At 36.8% G+C, this 15,623-nt stretch overlaps 5 protein-coding genes across 9 annotated transcripts; 2 read left to right on the forward strand and 3 right to left on the reverse strand.

The window, feature by feature from the left end:
* Positions 1 to 4: 4 nt before the first annotated feature.
* Positions 5 to 861, reverse strand: LOC124185311 (protein kish-A). The gene is made up of 3 exons (XM_046575947.1): positions 707 to 861; positions 371 to 480; positions 5 to 247 (listed from the first exon to the last, which is right to left on the reverse strand). Exons 1-3 carry the CDS (start codon positions 707 to 709, stop codon positions 142 to 144), a joined length of 219 nt encoding a protein of 72 aa, XP_046431903.1. The 5' UTR covers positions 710 to 861; the 3' UTR covers positions 5 to 141.
* A 252-nt stretch (positions 862 to 1,113) lies between these two features.
* Positions 1,114 to 8,715, reverse strand: LOC124185306. Of its 5 annotated transcripts, none has more exons than XM_046575940.1 (5): positions 7,695 to 8,715; positions 4,258 to 4,395; positions 3,492 to 3,940; positions 3,034 to 3,199; positions 1,114 to 2,933 (listed from the first exon to the last, which is right to left on the reverse strand). In XM_046575940.1, the coding sequence occupies exons 1-5, from the start codon at positions 7,698 to 7,700 to the stop codon at positions 2,829 to 2,831; spliced, it is 864 nt and encodes a 287-aa protein (XP_046431896.1). In that variant the 5' UTR covers positions 7,701 to 8,715; the 3' UTR covers positions 1,114 to 2,828. The 5 variants fall into 5 exon arrangements, with proteins under 5 accessions (XP_046431896.1, XP_046431894.1, XP_046431897.1 ...); XM_046575938.1 differs by lacking the exon at positions 7,695 to 8,715 and adding an exon at positions 5,820 to 6,041; XM_046575941.1 differs by lacking the exon at positions 7,695 to 8,715 and adding an exon at positions 5,221 to 5,424.
* A 163-nt stretch (positions 8,716 to 8,878) lies between these two features.
* On the forward strand, positions 8,879 to 14,950 carry LOC124185309 (cyclin-dependent kinase 2-interacting protein-like). The gene is made up of 5 exons (XM_046575944.1): positions 8,879 to 8,908; positions 13,420 to 13,497; positions 13,681 to 13,910; positions 14,009 to 14,117; positions 14,287 to 14,950. Exons 2-5 carry the CDS (start codon positions 13,425 to 13,427, stop codon positions 14,481 to 14,483), a joined length of 609 nt encoding a protein of 202 aa, XP_046431900.1. The 5' UTR covers positions 8,879 to 8,908; positions 13,420 to 13,424; the 3' UTR covers positions 14,484 to 14,950.
* Positions 9,035 to 10,465, forward strand: LOC124185308. Its single transcript, XM_046575943.1, has 3 exons — positions 9,035 to 9,433; positions 9,525 to 9,647; positions 9,717 to 10,465. The coding sequence occupies exons 1-3, from the start codon at positions 9,164 to 9,166 to the stop codon at positions 10,308 to 10,310; spliced, it is 987 nt and encodes a 328-aa protein (XP_046431899.1). The 5' UTR covers positions 9,035 to 9,163; the 3' UTR covers positions 10,311 to 10,465.
* LOC124185304 (protein ALP1-like) lies at positions 11,272 to 13,009 on the reverse strand. The gene is made up of 2 exons (XM_046575936.1): positions 12,612 to 13,009; positions 11,272 to 12,509 (listed from the first exon to the last, which is right to left on the reverse strand). Exons 1-2 carry the CDS (start codon positions 12,806 to 12,808, stop codon positions 11,402 to 11,404), a joined length of 1,305 nt encoding a protein of 434 aa, XP_046431892.1. The 5' UTR covers positions 12,809 to 13,009; the 3' UTR covers positions 11,272 to 11,401.
* Positions 14,951 to 15,623: the final 673 nt, after the last annotated feature.

Below are 15,623 nucleotides of genomic sequence, written 5' to 3' on the forward strand. Positions count from 1 at the left end.
CTAATTTTCCAGTGTGCAGATTATTTATTTCACTATTTACATGTTTGGAAGATTGTACCGGTTTGTCGGAGTGAAAAATATAGTTACATACCTAACATGGTTCAGGGATTTAGAATAATACAGGAATCTTCGAGCCTCGGCTTATGAACAGAACAAAATGCTAAATGCCATGAAGAGGCAGCTGAATGCCACATATGGACTTTTCCGCTCACCAATTCTTGCACATTTCCAAAACGTTCCCAGAAATCTAGTAAAAAGTACGGAGATTAATATTTTGCATGCTTATTCGATATACGTTCACCCTTTCAAAATATCAATTGAAAACACAAATTTGAAAGGAACAGTATCGATTTAGACAAATAATACATACCCCGATTTATTCCTGTCCAATATACTTGGCACAATAGACCTAATGTAAGCGCACGTACAAATCAAAAGTAGAACGACGGTCAGTAGACTCTGAAAATTGAACAGGGCCGACTACCCGGAAAATATAAATTAATAGGTTAAAATCAAGTGATTTATCGAACGATGATTCACGTCTTATGTCAGATATAACGAAATTCTACTATTCTACACAACAAATACAACGCTTATTCGCAGACGTGACAATTGAGGTTAACTTAGGTTAGGTTCAGAGTTTACAATGTTGTCAATATTTGTGGAATTTCAACATTGAATTGAGCTTTCGTAAATATCGACTTACCATTGTACTCGAGTGTGGTTCACTTCAATTATTTATGCTATGCTTCAGATATTTTTATAATTATCGCAACAAAATCCAACTTCGCAACTGACAGCAGATACATAAAACGATCCACGTTACGCTCTTTGACGTTCACTGCATTTAACTGCAGCCGATAGACACTCCTGCACGTTTGGTGGCCTAACGTAGGGCGCCCGTTATCGCGCCAATTTTTTGAATCGATTTCATAATGAGGAAGTCTGTTTCTCTAACCATTTTCGGAAAATGTTCACGATCCATGCATTAGAAATCTTTTGGATACATCTGACGCGTAATATTATATGACAAAATATTGACTAAGCGAATATATAACATCCTGTAATATGGGTAATATGCAGGATTGTCCAGATTCCCAAAATTGCACTTTGGCGGGTTGAAAATTTATTCGGAAAGGGAAAAATACGTCACATTATTGTACTGATCATTACAATTCTAGGTATGATGATCTAGGTACGTATACAATTCGGTGTAATGCATGAAACCATGTATTCTTGTTACTGAATGTTAGGTCTGAATAAATTGATAGAAGGTATATACTTGAATCATACGAACGTTTCATCGTTCCTAATAAGGACAATAACAATGACAAAATAACGATGATAATAATAATAATAATAATAATAATGTTAATAATAGTAATTATACCAATATAATAATTCGACAATATCATGAAATATACATGATTCTTGACATTATCAGTAATGAGCGTACAGGTTGACGACAGCAATTATAGTGCTGTACATCGTGATACTGATACTCGTGACACACAAAAACATAATCGACCATTGAAATGGCTGATGTGAAAAAAAAAATATATATCTGAAAGTTCATATTCTTTTTTTTCTTTTAGATCTCAAGGAACAAAGATAATCCAGAGCATCGATTATCACTGTGTTTAACTAGTACGGTATAATTGCAGCTGATGTGATAGGTGGAATATTAAATTTCATAAGTGAAATCAGGTCAAGGATGCGCCAAATATGTTTCAGCCTAGACGTATATCATTTCCAAATGCAAGGCCACAATTGAGTAAGGTGAAATAATTTATAACTTAATGATTGATACAGAATGCAATATATCGATATTTAAAATATAAATAAACAAAAATAGGACTCATCGAGATAGTGTAACAGAACTCGGCTCCGGTTTCGATATAAGTATAACATTGCACATATTTTTTGATTAGTATTATATGTATATGTATATGTATATATATATTATCAGCTAATCAATATAATTAATATATAAAAAAATAATTATAATACATCGACATTATACCTGTATAGGTATATATCGACAAAATCACCGGCGAGAATGGGACATATTTAATTTCACAGTGCTCTGTACTTCTTTATACGAATATTTTTTATAATTTACGTGGCTCCATAAGTATATTATCAGATACTTACACTGATAGTTTAGCTACCAATTTAATACTGAAATGCAGAGAAATAAAAAAAATATTCTCACACGAAATTATGCATCGAATATACATGCGATACGATCCAATTCAGCTTCTTCACCTGAAGTATCTAATTATAATGTAACGCGTCTGTAGTCTGCAATTACATTGCCAAAACATTTATCAAATTCCTCATCAACCTATCATCCGGGCCATGATAATTTATCAGGCGCTTTACATAAAGTTCTTGCAAGAAAAAATCCACAAACATGCGTTGAATACTTTTACATGAACATACGGGAAACGATACTCATGCATCATAGAATATTACAATTTCAATTGCATAACAGAGACCATATTTACATTTCACAAAGCTTTTCTCATTAGTTACCATAATGACAACGCGTCCTAGATAATGTACCAATCATGCCTGCGTCACTTTTGGCGACACATGTCTCAATCACACAATAATTGCAAAAAACGAAATTAGTCAAAGCTACAGGGATTTTGGAAAAAGCAAGTTCCACGGCACCAGCCTTGTGATATTATGAGATGAATCATAACTGTTGGCACAACGAGGCGACGTACCAACTGAACTAACATAAACAGTCGTTGGATATTTGATGCAACTTTTCAAAGTTTGTATAAAAATAGTAATATAAATTCACAGGAGCCAGCTCCTTACAAATTTCCATCAATTTCACTTCCATTTTCACTTACTTCCTTTTTCGATGCAATGATATTTTCCCACTGTGCTATCAAAGCACTCCGTCGTCGAGGGTTGGCCTGAAAAATGCAACAAATTAATAATCACCCACCATAAAAGTATACAAAAGATAAACGATACTGTAAATAATTTATGCAAATAAGAATGGTATCTTCTTACCTTGTGCTTTCCCTTGAATTCTTTTTCCGGTTCATCTTCATTCAACGTATTGGAAGATGTTCCGCTCCGCAGCGAGCTTGTCCCATCATAAATGTCTGAGTCACTGTCGTTAACAATATCAAGGAGGTTCGGTTGCGATTTTGCCAGCATTTGAGATCTCATTAATCTGTAACATTATAAATGTGTTTTATTAATAAAGCTATGCTTCCATCAACAATCACAACTCTTTTCCTATTTTAGTTAACATTACATCCAAGTATAATAGATTTTTATAGTACCATAATCTTAGGATATAAATGTGCATGATAGCAAAGAAGAGTAAGTTTTAATGCTTCATTTTTTGATTTGACCTGGATTATTTATTCTGACGATAAGATATGGAAGCGAATCGAATCACTTTCAATCAGGAGGCACTTGCTCTGGTAAAAAACGTTTTTAACAAAAATGTGTAACCGAACCTCAGCTCATTTTCACGTTCTTTCATTTCATTCAATTCTTTTTGAATTTTTTCCTCAACCGGAACGTAGCCTTTTCTGACAGGTGGTTTTTTTGGCTCATCATCTGGCTCAATTTCAATTTCCAGGCCCACGTTGAACGGCTTAATACTCAATGGATTAGCGTTAACGTTGTTTGGCGTAGTCTTCAACGGAGAAAAATCAGTGATCACAGGCTTCGGCTTGTAGATCTTTCCTCTGGTGGCCAAAAATCTTTGCATCAAACCTTTTTGTGTTTGATTAGTAGCAAAACGAACTGGAGTCGGCGTAGATCTAGCTGATATCACACCGTTAGTCATTTTTGGAGATAAGTTAGTCGTGTGAGATGATTGATTCACTGATTCTAAAATTTGTGGAGTGGACGTAGTTCTCTTCAATTTTCCTGAGGCGAGAGCCAGTGGCATTCGACGTACCTAATAAACAGAAAAATTCTCATACCATTCACCGTTCATTAATTCGCTGCTAATTTAAATCGACATCATTTTTATCAATACAATTATACCTTACAAGCGAGAAACAGTTTAATACCTCGCAGATTGGGTATGTCATAAAATTCATGTACGTTTGCTACATACCTACAAATTACTTGGCTCAAAATCCGATTCATAGATAAAGATTTGAAAAAATGGAATAAAATTAATAATATGATAAGAAAAAACGAAACACTTTGGTTATAGAGATCTTATCTTATCGATGGATACCACGAGTGTTCTTTGAACATATTAAATACCTTAGCGTCTACAGTCTCAAGGGAAATTGTCTTTATGCTTCCCACGTTCCGTAACTCGTACTCTCTCTCCGTAACTTCTTCGATTTCTTTTTGAATTCTGTCTGTTGCTTTTTGAAGCTGTTCTACTTTCTGTTCACCCTGAAAATTCAATTCACTGTTATACGCAGATTATCAACTTTGTCAAGCTATTTTATTTTTCATTTCTTTTTTTTTTGTCACAAAGATTACAACTGACTTAGTTGCTTATTGTTAGTGTAGCAGCTATTTCGTTTATTACGATTATCCGAAATTCCATAATGTTCACTTGCGACTCGTCATAAAACGAAAGAGCAATTATTTCCAATATCCATTTCTTGATTCACTTCAAAATATTCAAATAACAGCATTTTATTACGGGCAATAAACGTTGCCATAGTACGATATTTTGTGAGTTTGCACATATATTACTTTTTCAAAGAAAGCTTCAAATAAAAGTCGATACATTGTCCATTATGTATGGTATTTTTACGACAGCGTACATTGTCGTTTGATGACGCACGAATGTATACTAAACTTGTAGCCTTCGCCACATGCAGGTAAGGTGGTTAAATCTATCGTAAAATTTCAATAAGGACAAACATTTTCTGAACAGTTTTATGACAGGTATGAAACCCATTCGATTTAGCGTTGTAAAAGCAGAATATAATGGGAAAGTTGACCGTATGGAAGTAAAAGGGGAAAAGAAAAGAAATTGGCAGGACATAGATGAACGGGGTCTTCGAGGTGTAAACGCTGATCAGCGATTTAATTACGAGTTAGAAAGAAAAACGAACCAATTGTACAAAATAACGTTAAAAACACACTGAATCGAGACGATGAAACAGCACATGAATCGGCGACTCGCAGAATTTTTTTTAAACTGTTCGGCTACACATGGGATATATTGTATATGATATACGTATAGTAATACTGCATTAATGGCACCTTCGCTTCCGCATTTGTGTGGATCGAGCATATGCAAGTTTTAAACGTAAAAAGAAAAACGATTTTAATAACCGATCGAAACTTTGAACATGACTCGCGGTGCGGCGTTAAATTAAATCCAGTATCTTACAGGATTATTGCTATGTAAAATTACTAGACGACGCGCACAGCCCGACGGTGGAATGCGACGAGATGCGGTTCTCAGCGGCAGATAACTGTAAGGCTGCTTGTTTCCTTTCTAAAAAAATGGGGCATGGACCCTTCCTTGCTGGCAATACGATGAGGCATCTGTCGTTCGAAGGCCAATTAAAATGCTTCCAAACCACTTTTGGGTGAAATGGTGAAAGTACAAACTCAAGGTGCGCGTTTATACGGAAGCGAGAAATTAAATCGCGACGAGGAGAAGGGAGAGGAGGCAAAAAGGATAATAAAATCACTTGCATATCCCGAGCGGAGAAATCCGATATTTTCTCGCAATTAAAACGAGCGAGTCAAATTCTTACTCCCGGATTTTGTCTAACTCACCGTAATTCGAAGCCCCGTGCAACTCTTCGCGAAATAAATATCAATTTATATACCTTGCGATGTACTGTACGTACATGTTGTTCTACACGAATTTGAATAGCCGCTGGACCAGTTTTCAAACGCCCATCGGCACACGTTACACACACATTCGCTTTACAACCCATCTCATACATGATTCCTGCTAGCTCTTCGCGTGTATCGCGGTCAGTCTTGTCACACGGCAAAGCCGCGCGTCCATTTAATAGCCCCAGAATTTTTACGAGACTTTCAAGGCACTTCATGATACGATATGTCGTACGACATTTTTAATACAGGTCATCTCAGGGGTAAAATAAATCGGTGAAAAAAAAACGCTTCAAATATTATAAGCATAGACCATATACTTTTCAACGTGATGAGATAAATTACGGATATACAATTTTTTATACATTTTTTTCGACCAATTTGAAATTCAACGTCCGTCGTTCGGATCCGTGGACATTGTACGGGTACGTTACGGTTCGTGATAAAGTACAAACAATTAATGCCTCTTACACCATGTCGGCAAACGCGTGGGTGTAGAACAAATGACATGATATACGGAACTATACGAGTATTAACACGTGTGCGGATGTAACGACAGCATGAGCGTGAGATGAAACAACGTTTAAAATAAAATTAAATATGTGGGTACGCTGTTCCTCATCCCAAAATGTAGTCTGGAACGCGAGTCTTCCACCCACGATTCGCACACAATTAAAATTAGGATGTAGAAATTTTGCTACAACAGTAATGGAATGGAAACTTGTACAAACTTGCTCGCACGTCGAAATTATCACAACGAACAAAGTTAGAAAGTATGTAAGAACCCGATGTATGAGTGTAGAAGAGGAGGAGAAAAGTAATTTCAATTGGCGTTTTCGCGGCATCGCAATTAGGCACATAATATATGTATATCCTGTAAGAACTAGTTTGAGCTCTGGTTCGAAAGTTGAGGTTTGAACCTCGGTTTAAACAGCATAACTATTATAATGTGATCCTCCTCAGCAGCTCGCTCAATTATGATTCATATGGCGATCAAGTTTATTTCAAGTTTATCGTCGGCGAGATTCACGCAACCTTAATACATAACTAATTAATTAATACAATGATAAACCGCGGCGCGTATGCAATGAAACTTGAATTATACCATTTCTTTTGCATTAGAAATAATACTACGCTAAAGATGTAGGAAACAAGTTCAACCGTAATTTGCACAGACTTTACTGCAGACTATCTACACGTACAGATCTAGGTATCGTTTTTTACGAATATTCCTAGAGAAAATCACCCTGAATAGATGCCGTTCAATGAACCATGCATATATGCCTCTATTATGGGATCATTTCTAAGCGTTAGCTGTCGCTTAGCTCTATTGACGACATTCGCAAGATCGGGAGAGGAGGGAGAAAAGGGAGGTGAGATTATTCCACTTTGTATACAGAAGAGTTGCGGTATAAAGCTGTATATAAGCGTGTGTTGGATCCCAAATTCAAAGCGACGAAATGTCGTCAAATTTACATAGTACACGTACATACCGCGAAAATGCTTTGAAATACATATTTAAAATAATCACAATGCTGCACGGTGACCGTACTGCATAATTTTACTAGCATGTAACGTATAACGTACGTGATAAAATGTAACGTCACAGGTTGAAAAAAAGCTATACGTTATTTCGTACCACTTGTGAAAATAGAGAACTCAAATAGGCATGAAAGAAAACAACAAAAAAAAAAAAAACAACAGTATGGACGAGCGATAGCGATTGAAATTAGGATATAATAGTTGCAGTATTTTTTTTTCAAATTTCCAAAGTTTAAAAAGACAGAGTCCTCGAAAATATCACTAGTGGAATTAACCACATCGTGCATGCAATTGACCACGTTATTTGCAGACAATAAATATAAGTGTCAATTATTTGTACTCACCGCCATGATAGTCGAAGCACTCGTATGCAGCCAGCTCTTAAAATCGCTAAAGGCTAACTAAGCCCTTATCGCACTGTATTTTTCACACATAATTTATCGCAGATAACATATTTATTTCAACCGTACGCTTATCTGATCGCAAACACGTAGCTGTAACGTCCGCTTCGATAATCGTGCACGTATATAATAACGTTACATTTGTACATGCAAGGTGTTTCATAAGGTGCGCGAGCCAAGTGCACTGACAACGAGATGATTGTATACCTATACTTGTAACGCAACGTGTGATTTTCACGAAGAAATTTCGCAAATCTATAGCGAGATGTAACTCACACGCGTTGGTATCCGCGAATTCCACAATTCGAGGACATGCTGTTACTCCGGTCTACCCTAAGAGACGTGACAGTTGCGTCGAACTTCGAAGAAGTGCCGAGATATTTACTACGTTGAAACATCCTGTATACCACCTGTTGACGTACCGTCATCCACATGCCATTCCGCACTCCGAGCCGACGGGGAATTCATCCGCGACCGAACAATCGATACGATTTTAATTAATGCACATATTCATTGTCATTAGCGAAAATATTTACCGGGACGGTGTGCGGGTTACGCTTGAATTTCGAGCGATCGCGAGGGAATCACGGTTCGTTTACAGACGTAATAATTAACCGCGATCAACGATGCACACCTGCCATTTTACCTTATACTCGCAGATCGAACCAACTCGGGCTGTTGCTGTAATTCTTTCCCGAATATATCCACGAGAAATGTACGTTCTCTGTCGAATGACAATCACGACAAATATCAACGTACAGATACTCGCAAGATTCGGTCTCAATTTTTCTGAAAAATATTATTCGTCGGACGATCAGCAATCTTAATTAAGTTTACCTTGCTAAACGTATAAGCGTTTGGTATACGATATGTATCAACGCGCGGCAAATGAAGTTCACCGGCTGTGCGCAGCAGCCAATTAAAAGTAGAGCGGTCGCGATGTAGGAATAAAAAATTAATGTAAAATAACGAAAAAGAAACTAAAACGAAAGTAATCACTGGTAGCTGTATCTAGTAATTATTTTTCCAGGTTGATCGTACACAACGAAAAATACCTATTAAAATTAGTTTTGTAAATTCATTATCAGTAAGAAATTGGTAATTAGCAGTAGATAAAAACCGAACGAACAAATATTTCATCGCAATTTTTATATCTGGTATCAGACATCATTGTGTACATACATTACTTGATAAAGCCCGCTGCACACGAGGCTTGTTTTGCTGATAGATCGCATGCGGGGTACTAGGATGGCTGCTCTGCTGGGAGCGCTGCTGGAAAGTGGCGCCTCTGATGGCTCTGAAGCGTGGTCGCGTGCTGGATTTCGGTGATAGAACGTGTGCTATTTTTCGTGATGGTTTTCTTGCGTGTTTTCATTGTTCTGACTTTTTTCGACTGAGATCCAAATTAAAAAATGACGCAAAGGTGGTCCGTGGAGCAAATAACCGTTTTAATTGATGCATACAAAGAGGAGCCGTGTTTGTATGCAACCAATTCGCCGAACTATCACAATAAAAACCTTCGAACCATGGCTCTTAATCGAGTGAACAACGCAGTGTTGAGGTTAAGGCCAGCGTCGACGACAAAAGAGTGCGCAAATAAATTTCATAATTTGCGAAATCAATTTAATATCGAGCACTCAAAGGTTAAATCCTCTTTAAAAAGCGGGACTGGCACCGATGACGTAAGTATTCTTTACTATTCAACTAAAAAATCTAAACTAACCTTAAATAAAAAATATAACCAATAATAAACATTTATGTAAACATTTCCAGATTTATAAACCGAGCCTGTGGTACTACCAAAAACTTTTGTTCCTCGATTCCTACGTGATCCCGCGTAGAAACAGGACTTCTCTTGATAGTCAGGTTTCGCTGTCCGATATGCCGCTGAGTCAGGTAATGCTAAAAATGATAAAACATGAAAAACACTTTGTGAATGCAAAACTCATGCCTTTTTGTTTGTAGGGTACAGCAACACACATGATGGAAGAGAACTCCGAAGACGGAGCTTATTACGAGAACGTTGAGTACGTGGATGATGTTCTTATCACAGAGTTTGACGGGATGATTCGAGCGCAGGAGAATCTCTGTGGATCTTCTTCAACAATACAAGTGTCGGATACGCATAGTACTTCGCTGCAGATCCATAAACATTCATCACCATCTCTACATAGGAGTCGCTCATCATCCCTTTCATCAGTAACGGCCAACAACCTGCAAGAAAATACATTTCCACGTCCTCATAGTTCCTCGCAATCCAGCTCTTCGACGTCTGGAGTAGGCTCTTCGGCAAAACGCAAAAGAAAGAATCCGCGATTGGACGACAGTGACGAATTTTCCACCGTCATAAAAAATTTAACCGATTCCATAAATGCGCCTATCACCATCAACACGCCTCCGACAAATTCAACTCCAGACTGCGTAGATGGATTTTTAACATTCATGGGGAGCTTACTGCGACAGTTTCAAGATGAACAATTGAAGCTGGAGGTAATGAATGAAGTTACCCAATTAATTATCAACGCCAAAACTACCGACTACCATCGATCAAAAAATTAAAAAAAATACCTCAGCTCTTGAAGCTTTAAGCAATGTACGTACATCGATGTTAAAAATTGAGAGAAAAAGAAACTAAAAATCCGAATTTATACCTGTACGTGATTGATCTTGATGTATAAAAAAAAAAACAACAATAAATATAAATTTTATTCTGATTGATGTGTAGCACTTTGAATATAAGCCACTGTATTTTGCTATGAATCTCGATGTATCGTGTCTCTACTTCTGTAGAAAAGCAAAATACTATTTTTAAAAACCCGATAAAAAAACGACGAACGAGAAATTTTTGTTTTCCACGTTTTCCTTAAATTTTCAAAATTCAAAAATCGAAAAAAAACAATCATGACAATTTCTTCGATGTAAAATCTTGTTCGATCGAGGGGGAATAAATTCTGGTTAGAAAGTGACAGAAGAGTACACCAACCTGTTTTGACATCACCGACAACCAAAAAATCTTGATTTTCATTTTCTTTTATGAAAATTCCATTCCATAAGTCTCCTGTTTGTTTTTTCATTTCGTTATTTATGTTTAATATTTCACGTCATTCTTTATGTATAATTGTAAGCATTAAAAATTACTCCAATTGCTAAAATTAAGGTCAACGCGAAGCGGCGAGATCGATGAAGGAACAAAAATTAACTACAGTTCACAGTTCTCAGGAACTATGAATTTTTCTCGGTCGAACTTTTCTCTCTGACACCAGCTTCGATAATCGTTGAGAAAAAGTCGTAAAAAAATATAATCGTTCCCTTCGTCGCTTGCACTTCGAACAACACTCTGGCCATTCACACTCTCCGTAATTTATCGAAATTTCCCAGAAGTCCTCGGCGAATATCCACAAACTCGAGAATCTGTGTAATTTTGGAGGGATTCTTTTTTCAATTGTCGATGCTGCTTAGTCAAACAGATATTTTCAAAAGTCTTTCGTACACAAACAAAATTCGAATAATATAAAACCAGTAATGGCATTTATTTATTTCTGTATAAACATTGTACAAATACTGTCAAATACAAATACAAGCCGCGGCCGCAGTGCTAGTAAATAATTAATAAATGAATAAATACTATGAACTTGCTCGTAGAGCAACGACTAATAGTTACCTCGTTCAATAGCGGTATATTGAAATGGCACTATGCCTGTAGTATTAAAGTATTCACAAAATTTATCTCGTATCTCTAGAGCTTCGTTACTGCTTCGGTTATTTCTCAGATATAGGGAGGCATTCTGCCCTTCGGATAATTGTACTGCATTACAATTACTATCAACGCGGGTTGAGATTCTGTAATTATGCGGTACGTACCATTGACTGGAATCATTGTTAGATTTATTGATTAAATAATTATGTAAAAGCACACACGCGTAAGTTATTCTCTCTACTTTTTGAACGGAGAGAGATATCGTAGAAAGTAAAACGCGCCATCTGTTTGCCAGTATGCCAAAAGCGTTTTCAACAGTTCTGCGAGCACGGCTCAATCTGTAGTTGAATATTCTTTTGTCAAGCGTCAAGTTTCTATCCGGATACGGCTTTAACAAATTAGGTTTCAAGGCAAATGCGTCGTCACCGACAATCACGTACGGTAATTTGTAACAAAAGCCTGGAATTTCACATGGTGCAGGTAAGTTCACAGTTCCATCGTTGATCTTAGTCCATAATGGGCTCTCACGCAAAACAGCAGAATCGTGCATACGTCCATTTCTTCCGACGTCAATGAACAAAAATCTGTATTCAGCATCGACAAGACCCAGAAGCACAATGCTGTCTTTTCCCTTATAATTACGGTAAATCGATCCGTCACTTCGAGGGGGACGAAAATTGATGTGCTTCCCATCCAGCGCACCGATGCAATGAGGAAAATTCCATAAAGTATCGAATTTGTGAGCGATAACCTGCCATTCCTCCGGCGATGATGGGAAATTCCATACTTTTGAGTCGAGTACTTCTACTATTGCTCTTAAAGTTTCGTCAATCACTTTTGAAATTGTGTTCGCGGCTATGCGAGTGGAGTAGCTCAAATCCTGAAAGGTATTGCCCGTTGCTAAATATCGAAGAGTCACAGTGAGTCTGTCCCTCGGTGATATAGCTTGACGCATAACGGTATCCTGTTTTTTTATGGCCGGAGTCAGAAGTGTCAACAACTCATTCCAGTCATCTTCCATCATTCGAGTATAATTGGTGAAACTGGCTGGATCTTCAGGGCTAAACAAAAATTTAGTATAAATATGCATTGAAAAGTCAAGTATAAAATTGAAAATCCAAAAAAGTAATAATAAATAAAATGAAAATCATATAGTTACATACCCGAGCTCACGAAATACCATATTTAGAACATTCTGTCCTCTATCACGCCGTAACAGCCACTCGCGACTCCACAATTTACGTTTTCGTTGTTTCAGTAGATGTCTACGTTTAAAAGCAGTTGCTACAGCTGACACGATAATTGCTTTCCTACGTCGAATTATTTCAGCCGCAATAGTTTGTTGCACTCGAGCGTCCATGGTACTGTTGAGGTTAGAAATGCTGGGACTACGTATTCGCCTATATTTTCTCTCTATGCTCCCTGCACGCCAGCACGCCTAGCGACAAGCATCGTGTGAAGCCAACCCAACGAGGGTGCCATCGTTGCACCCAGCGCCACAGCCAACTTGGAACCCAGCGGTAAAATCTAGCAAGCAATCCAGCAGCAAAACAAGCGTCGTGTGCGAGGGGCTTAAGAGAGCGTTCTGGAAACTTCGAATAAAATTCCTTGCACAATTGTTTTACTTATATTTTTATTCTGCGTGGTCCTGCGGGCCAAACGATGCGTAATTCTCGTATATAAATTAAAATTGCGGTTTGCTGTGGCAATGTCAAGTGCGTGCGTTTTTGGGAGATCCACAAGTCAATGTCACTTTTAAAAACAAATATTTTTCGTATCAATGATTGATGTAATCTTATCTTCAGATCAGTTCGTCATCGGTTATGATTCAATATTTACGAACGTTACTCAGTCTATTGGCTTGTGAATTGACTAGACGATAGTCATTCAATAGCAATTCGATACGAGCGTAAATTTTAGGTTATGCCAACGCCACACGTGCTTATTGTAAACAAAAACTTTTTACCACAGCAATCATGATGCAAACGACTCCAAAAAAGAACAGCGACACTGTGCCTGCTATACCAGAGCATTTTTCCCCACTCGTCAGTAAGGATTTGCACTACTTGTATAGTTTCTACTTTCACCCACAATCTCAAAAATTAATTATTTCAATTCAAGTTATAACCTAGCACGTATCAAAGTTGCACCTTGTCAACTTTTTAGAAAATATGCTGTACCGAGAACAATTTCCATCTCCATTCTGTTAACTAAATCATTTTTAATTTTAAGTCTCAGAATCTCCTGTTACCAAAACTTCGCAGCGAGGAAACTTGACCGGTACCCCAAGAAGAGTGCGTGACATTGCTGCAGACATTCATTCAAGTATTCAGCAATGGAACAGCGTACATCTGCATGCTGTACCAATTCTGAAGAATATATGCCAAATAAAAGTGGATGAAAAATATCCGGATGGTCTCCAAGACTCATGTGATGTATTGGAAGTAGATTGCAACGCTTTGGTAATGGAGTTTGTGATTGAATTCTTGTCAAGAAACAGCCAACTACCATTATGCCATAAAATCTCCGGATAGGCATGCATTGATTACCATCATTTCAGGATGAGATCGTCGCTAGTCTGAAATTGTTGGCTCACCAAATAAAAGTTGCAGCTTCCTTACACAGAGCCGCTGAAAATATGTTCTTAACATGGCCGATAGATAAATTTGGTAAATATTGTATCGTATTAGTTTAATCCAATGATGGAGTATTCGTATGCAGGTGTGAATCGTTTTTGAAAGATGGCTGTGGGAAAAATGTTAATTCTCTTGTTGAATTACTGGATAAAAAGTGGGTATGTTTATATAGTATAATTACATAATGGCTACTTTTTTTAAGGTGATGTTGCAGAGAAAATTTATGAGGCATACAGAGACGAAGCTGTAGTGAAGCGCAAAGTACTAGAGAACATAGCACACAATCACCAAGAAGCATGGAAAATTTTACACTTGGCTGCTTGGGTCCATCAACCAAATATAACTGAAAATGTGACAAGACTTTTGGAATCGTTGTTAGTTGAAACGGGACATCGATGATAGGTACATTCAACATCGATCCTAATAAGATTAATTAAGCAAGATTTTTTCCTTTACTTTACTGTGGGAAATATTTCAACTCATTCAGTACTTACACATCATGGACAAAATAAACTAGCAGTTCAGTGTTTACCTGATCATTTGCCACAAGATAATGACACTGACGAAATGTCACACAATGTTCCAGTGTTTTCAATATAACAGATTTTAGGATTATGTGTGATTGGCCTCTTGTCGTTTACCAGGTGAGTAAAATAGAATCGACTGCTTAGTGTAATTTATTTATAACAGTTGTAGTTTTGCAATAGATTGTACATTTATTTCTAATTTTCTCCATGTGCGAAGTAAATCAAACTGTATTTTTACAACCTGATGAAGATGAATTGTACAGTTCATTTTGAACTACAAAATCATAACAACATTATGTTATAAAAGTAATGTATTTACAATAAAAATTTCGATTAAAATGAAAAAAAAAAACAAATGATCATTAAGTTTTCTACACCCAAATAATTTGCATGATTAGTACATTATAAATCAGTATTTATTAGTAACAAAAAAAAAATACTTACGATGAATGATTATTTTTTTTATATACATATTTTACGCATATCATCTATTCTATATTGTATGAGAATAGGTGAATCTAAATTTACTATTCAAAGAGATCGTTGATTACAAATCCATACCCCAGAGTTATAGCACGCTTTTTGATGTTATTTCTTTCACACTTCGTTGGCCACATCTTCATCGAAACTTCTATGCAGTCTGATCTCCTCATGTTTGGTCTCAATTGAAATACCAATTCACTGAACACTCAATCGTAACACTTCTGTCTACAGGTTGAGTCTAATAAACTTGTTTGACTTACTAAATTATGCATCTATTTACGTATCGATTTATTTATCTGGTACTGCCGCAATACAGCAGACAGGACATGAGATATGTAATTCAGTAATGCCCACAGATTTTAGGATATTTTTTTAGAAAACTTTTTACAAGAGTTAAAATTGTAAATCATTTCATCCTTAAGTTTCACACTATATGACATATATTTACTCACTCTGGTATGGAATTAATAGTAACATAATGAAATATACTATTTCTTTTTTCAATACTTCGTATTCTGTGTTATAATAC

Source organism: Neodiprion fabricii, chromosome 6 (genome assembly GCF_021155785.1).
Source record: "Neodiprion fabricii isolate iyNeoFabr1 chromosome 6, iyNeoFabr1.1, whole genome shotgun sequence".
Lineage (NCBI taxonomy): Eukaryota > Metazoa > Arthropoda > Insecta > Hymenoptera > Diprionidae > Neodiprion > Neodiprion fabricii.

Coding starts and splice junctions, on each gene's coding strand:
- LOC124185309 (XM_046575944.1), top strand. CDS start 13,425: ATGATGCAAACGACTCCAAAAAAGAACAGCGACACTGTGCCTGCTATA. Junction 13,911..14,008: donor AAGTAGATTGCAACGCTTTG/GTAATGGAGTTT, acceptor CCATCATTTCAG/GATGAGATCGTCGCTAGTCT. Junction 14,118..14,286: donor ATGGCCGATAGATAAATTTG/GTAAATATTGTA, acceptor ACTTTTTTTAAG/GTGATGTTGCAGAGAAAATT.
- LOC124185306 (XM_046575938.1), bottom strand. CDS start 6,026: ATGAAGTGCCTTGAAAGTCTCGTAAAAATTCTGGGGCTATTAAATGGA. Junction 4,396..5,819: donor AAATTCGTGTAGAACAACAT/GTACGTACAGTA, acceptor TTGAATTTTCAG/GGTGAACAGAAAGTAGAACA. Junction 3,200..3,491: donor GAACGTGAAAATGAGCTGAG/GTTCGGTTACAC, acceptor ATAATGTTACAG/ATTAATGAGATCTCAAATGC.
- LOC124185304 (XM_046575936.1), bottom strand. CDS start 12,808: ATGGACGCTCGAGTGCAACAAACTATTGCGGCTGAAATAATTCGACGT. Junction 12,510..12,611: donor ATGGTATTTCGTGAGCTCGG/GTATGTAACTAT, acceptor ATTTTTGTTTAG/CCCTGAAGATCCAGCCAGTT.
- LOC124185308 (XM_046575943.1), top strand. CDS start 9,164: ATGACGCAAAGGTGGTCCGTGGAGCAAATAACCGTTTTAATTGATGCA. Junction 9,434..9,524: donor GCGGGACTGGCACCGATGAC/GTAAGTATTCTT, acceptor AAACATTTCCAG/ATTTATAAACCGAGCCTGTG. Junction 9,648..9,716: donor CCGATATGCCGCTGAGTCAG/GTAATGCTAAAA, acceptor TTTTGTTTGTAG/GGTACAGCAACACACATGAT.
- LOC124185311 (XM_046575947.1), bottom strand. Junction 248..370: donor TTGGACAGGAATAAATCGGG/GTATGTATTATT, acceptor ACTTTTTACTAG/ATTTCTGGGAACGTTTTGGA.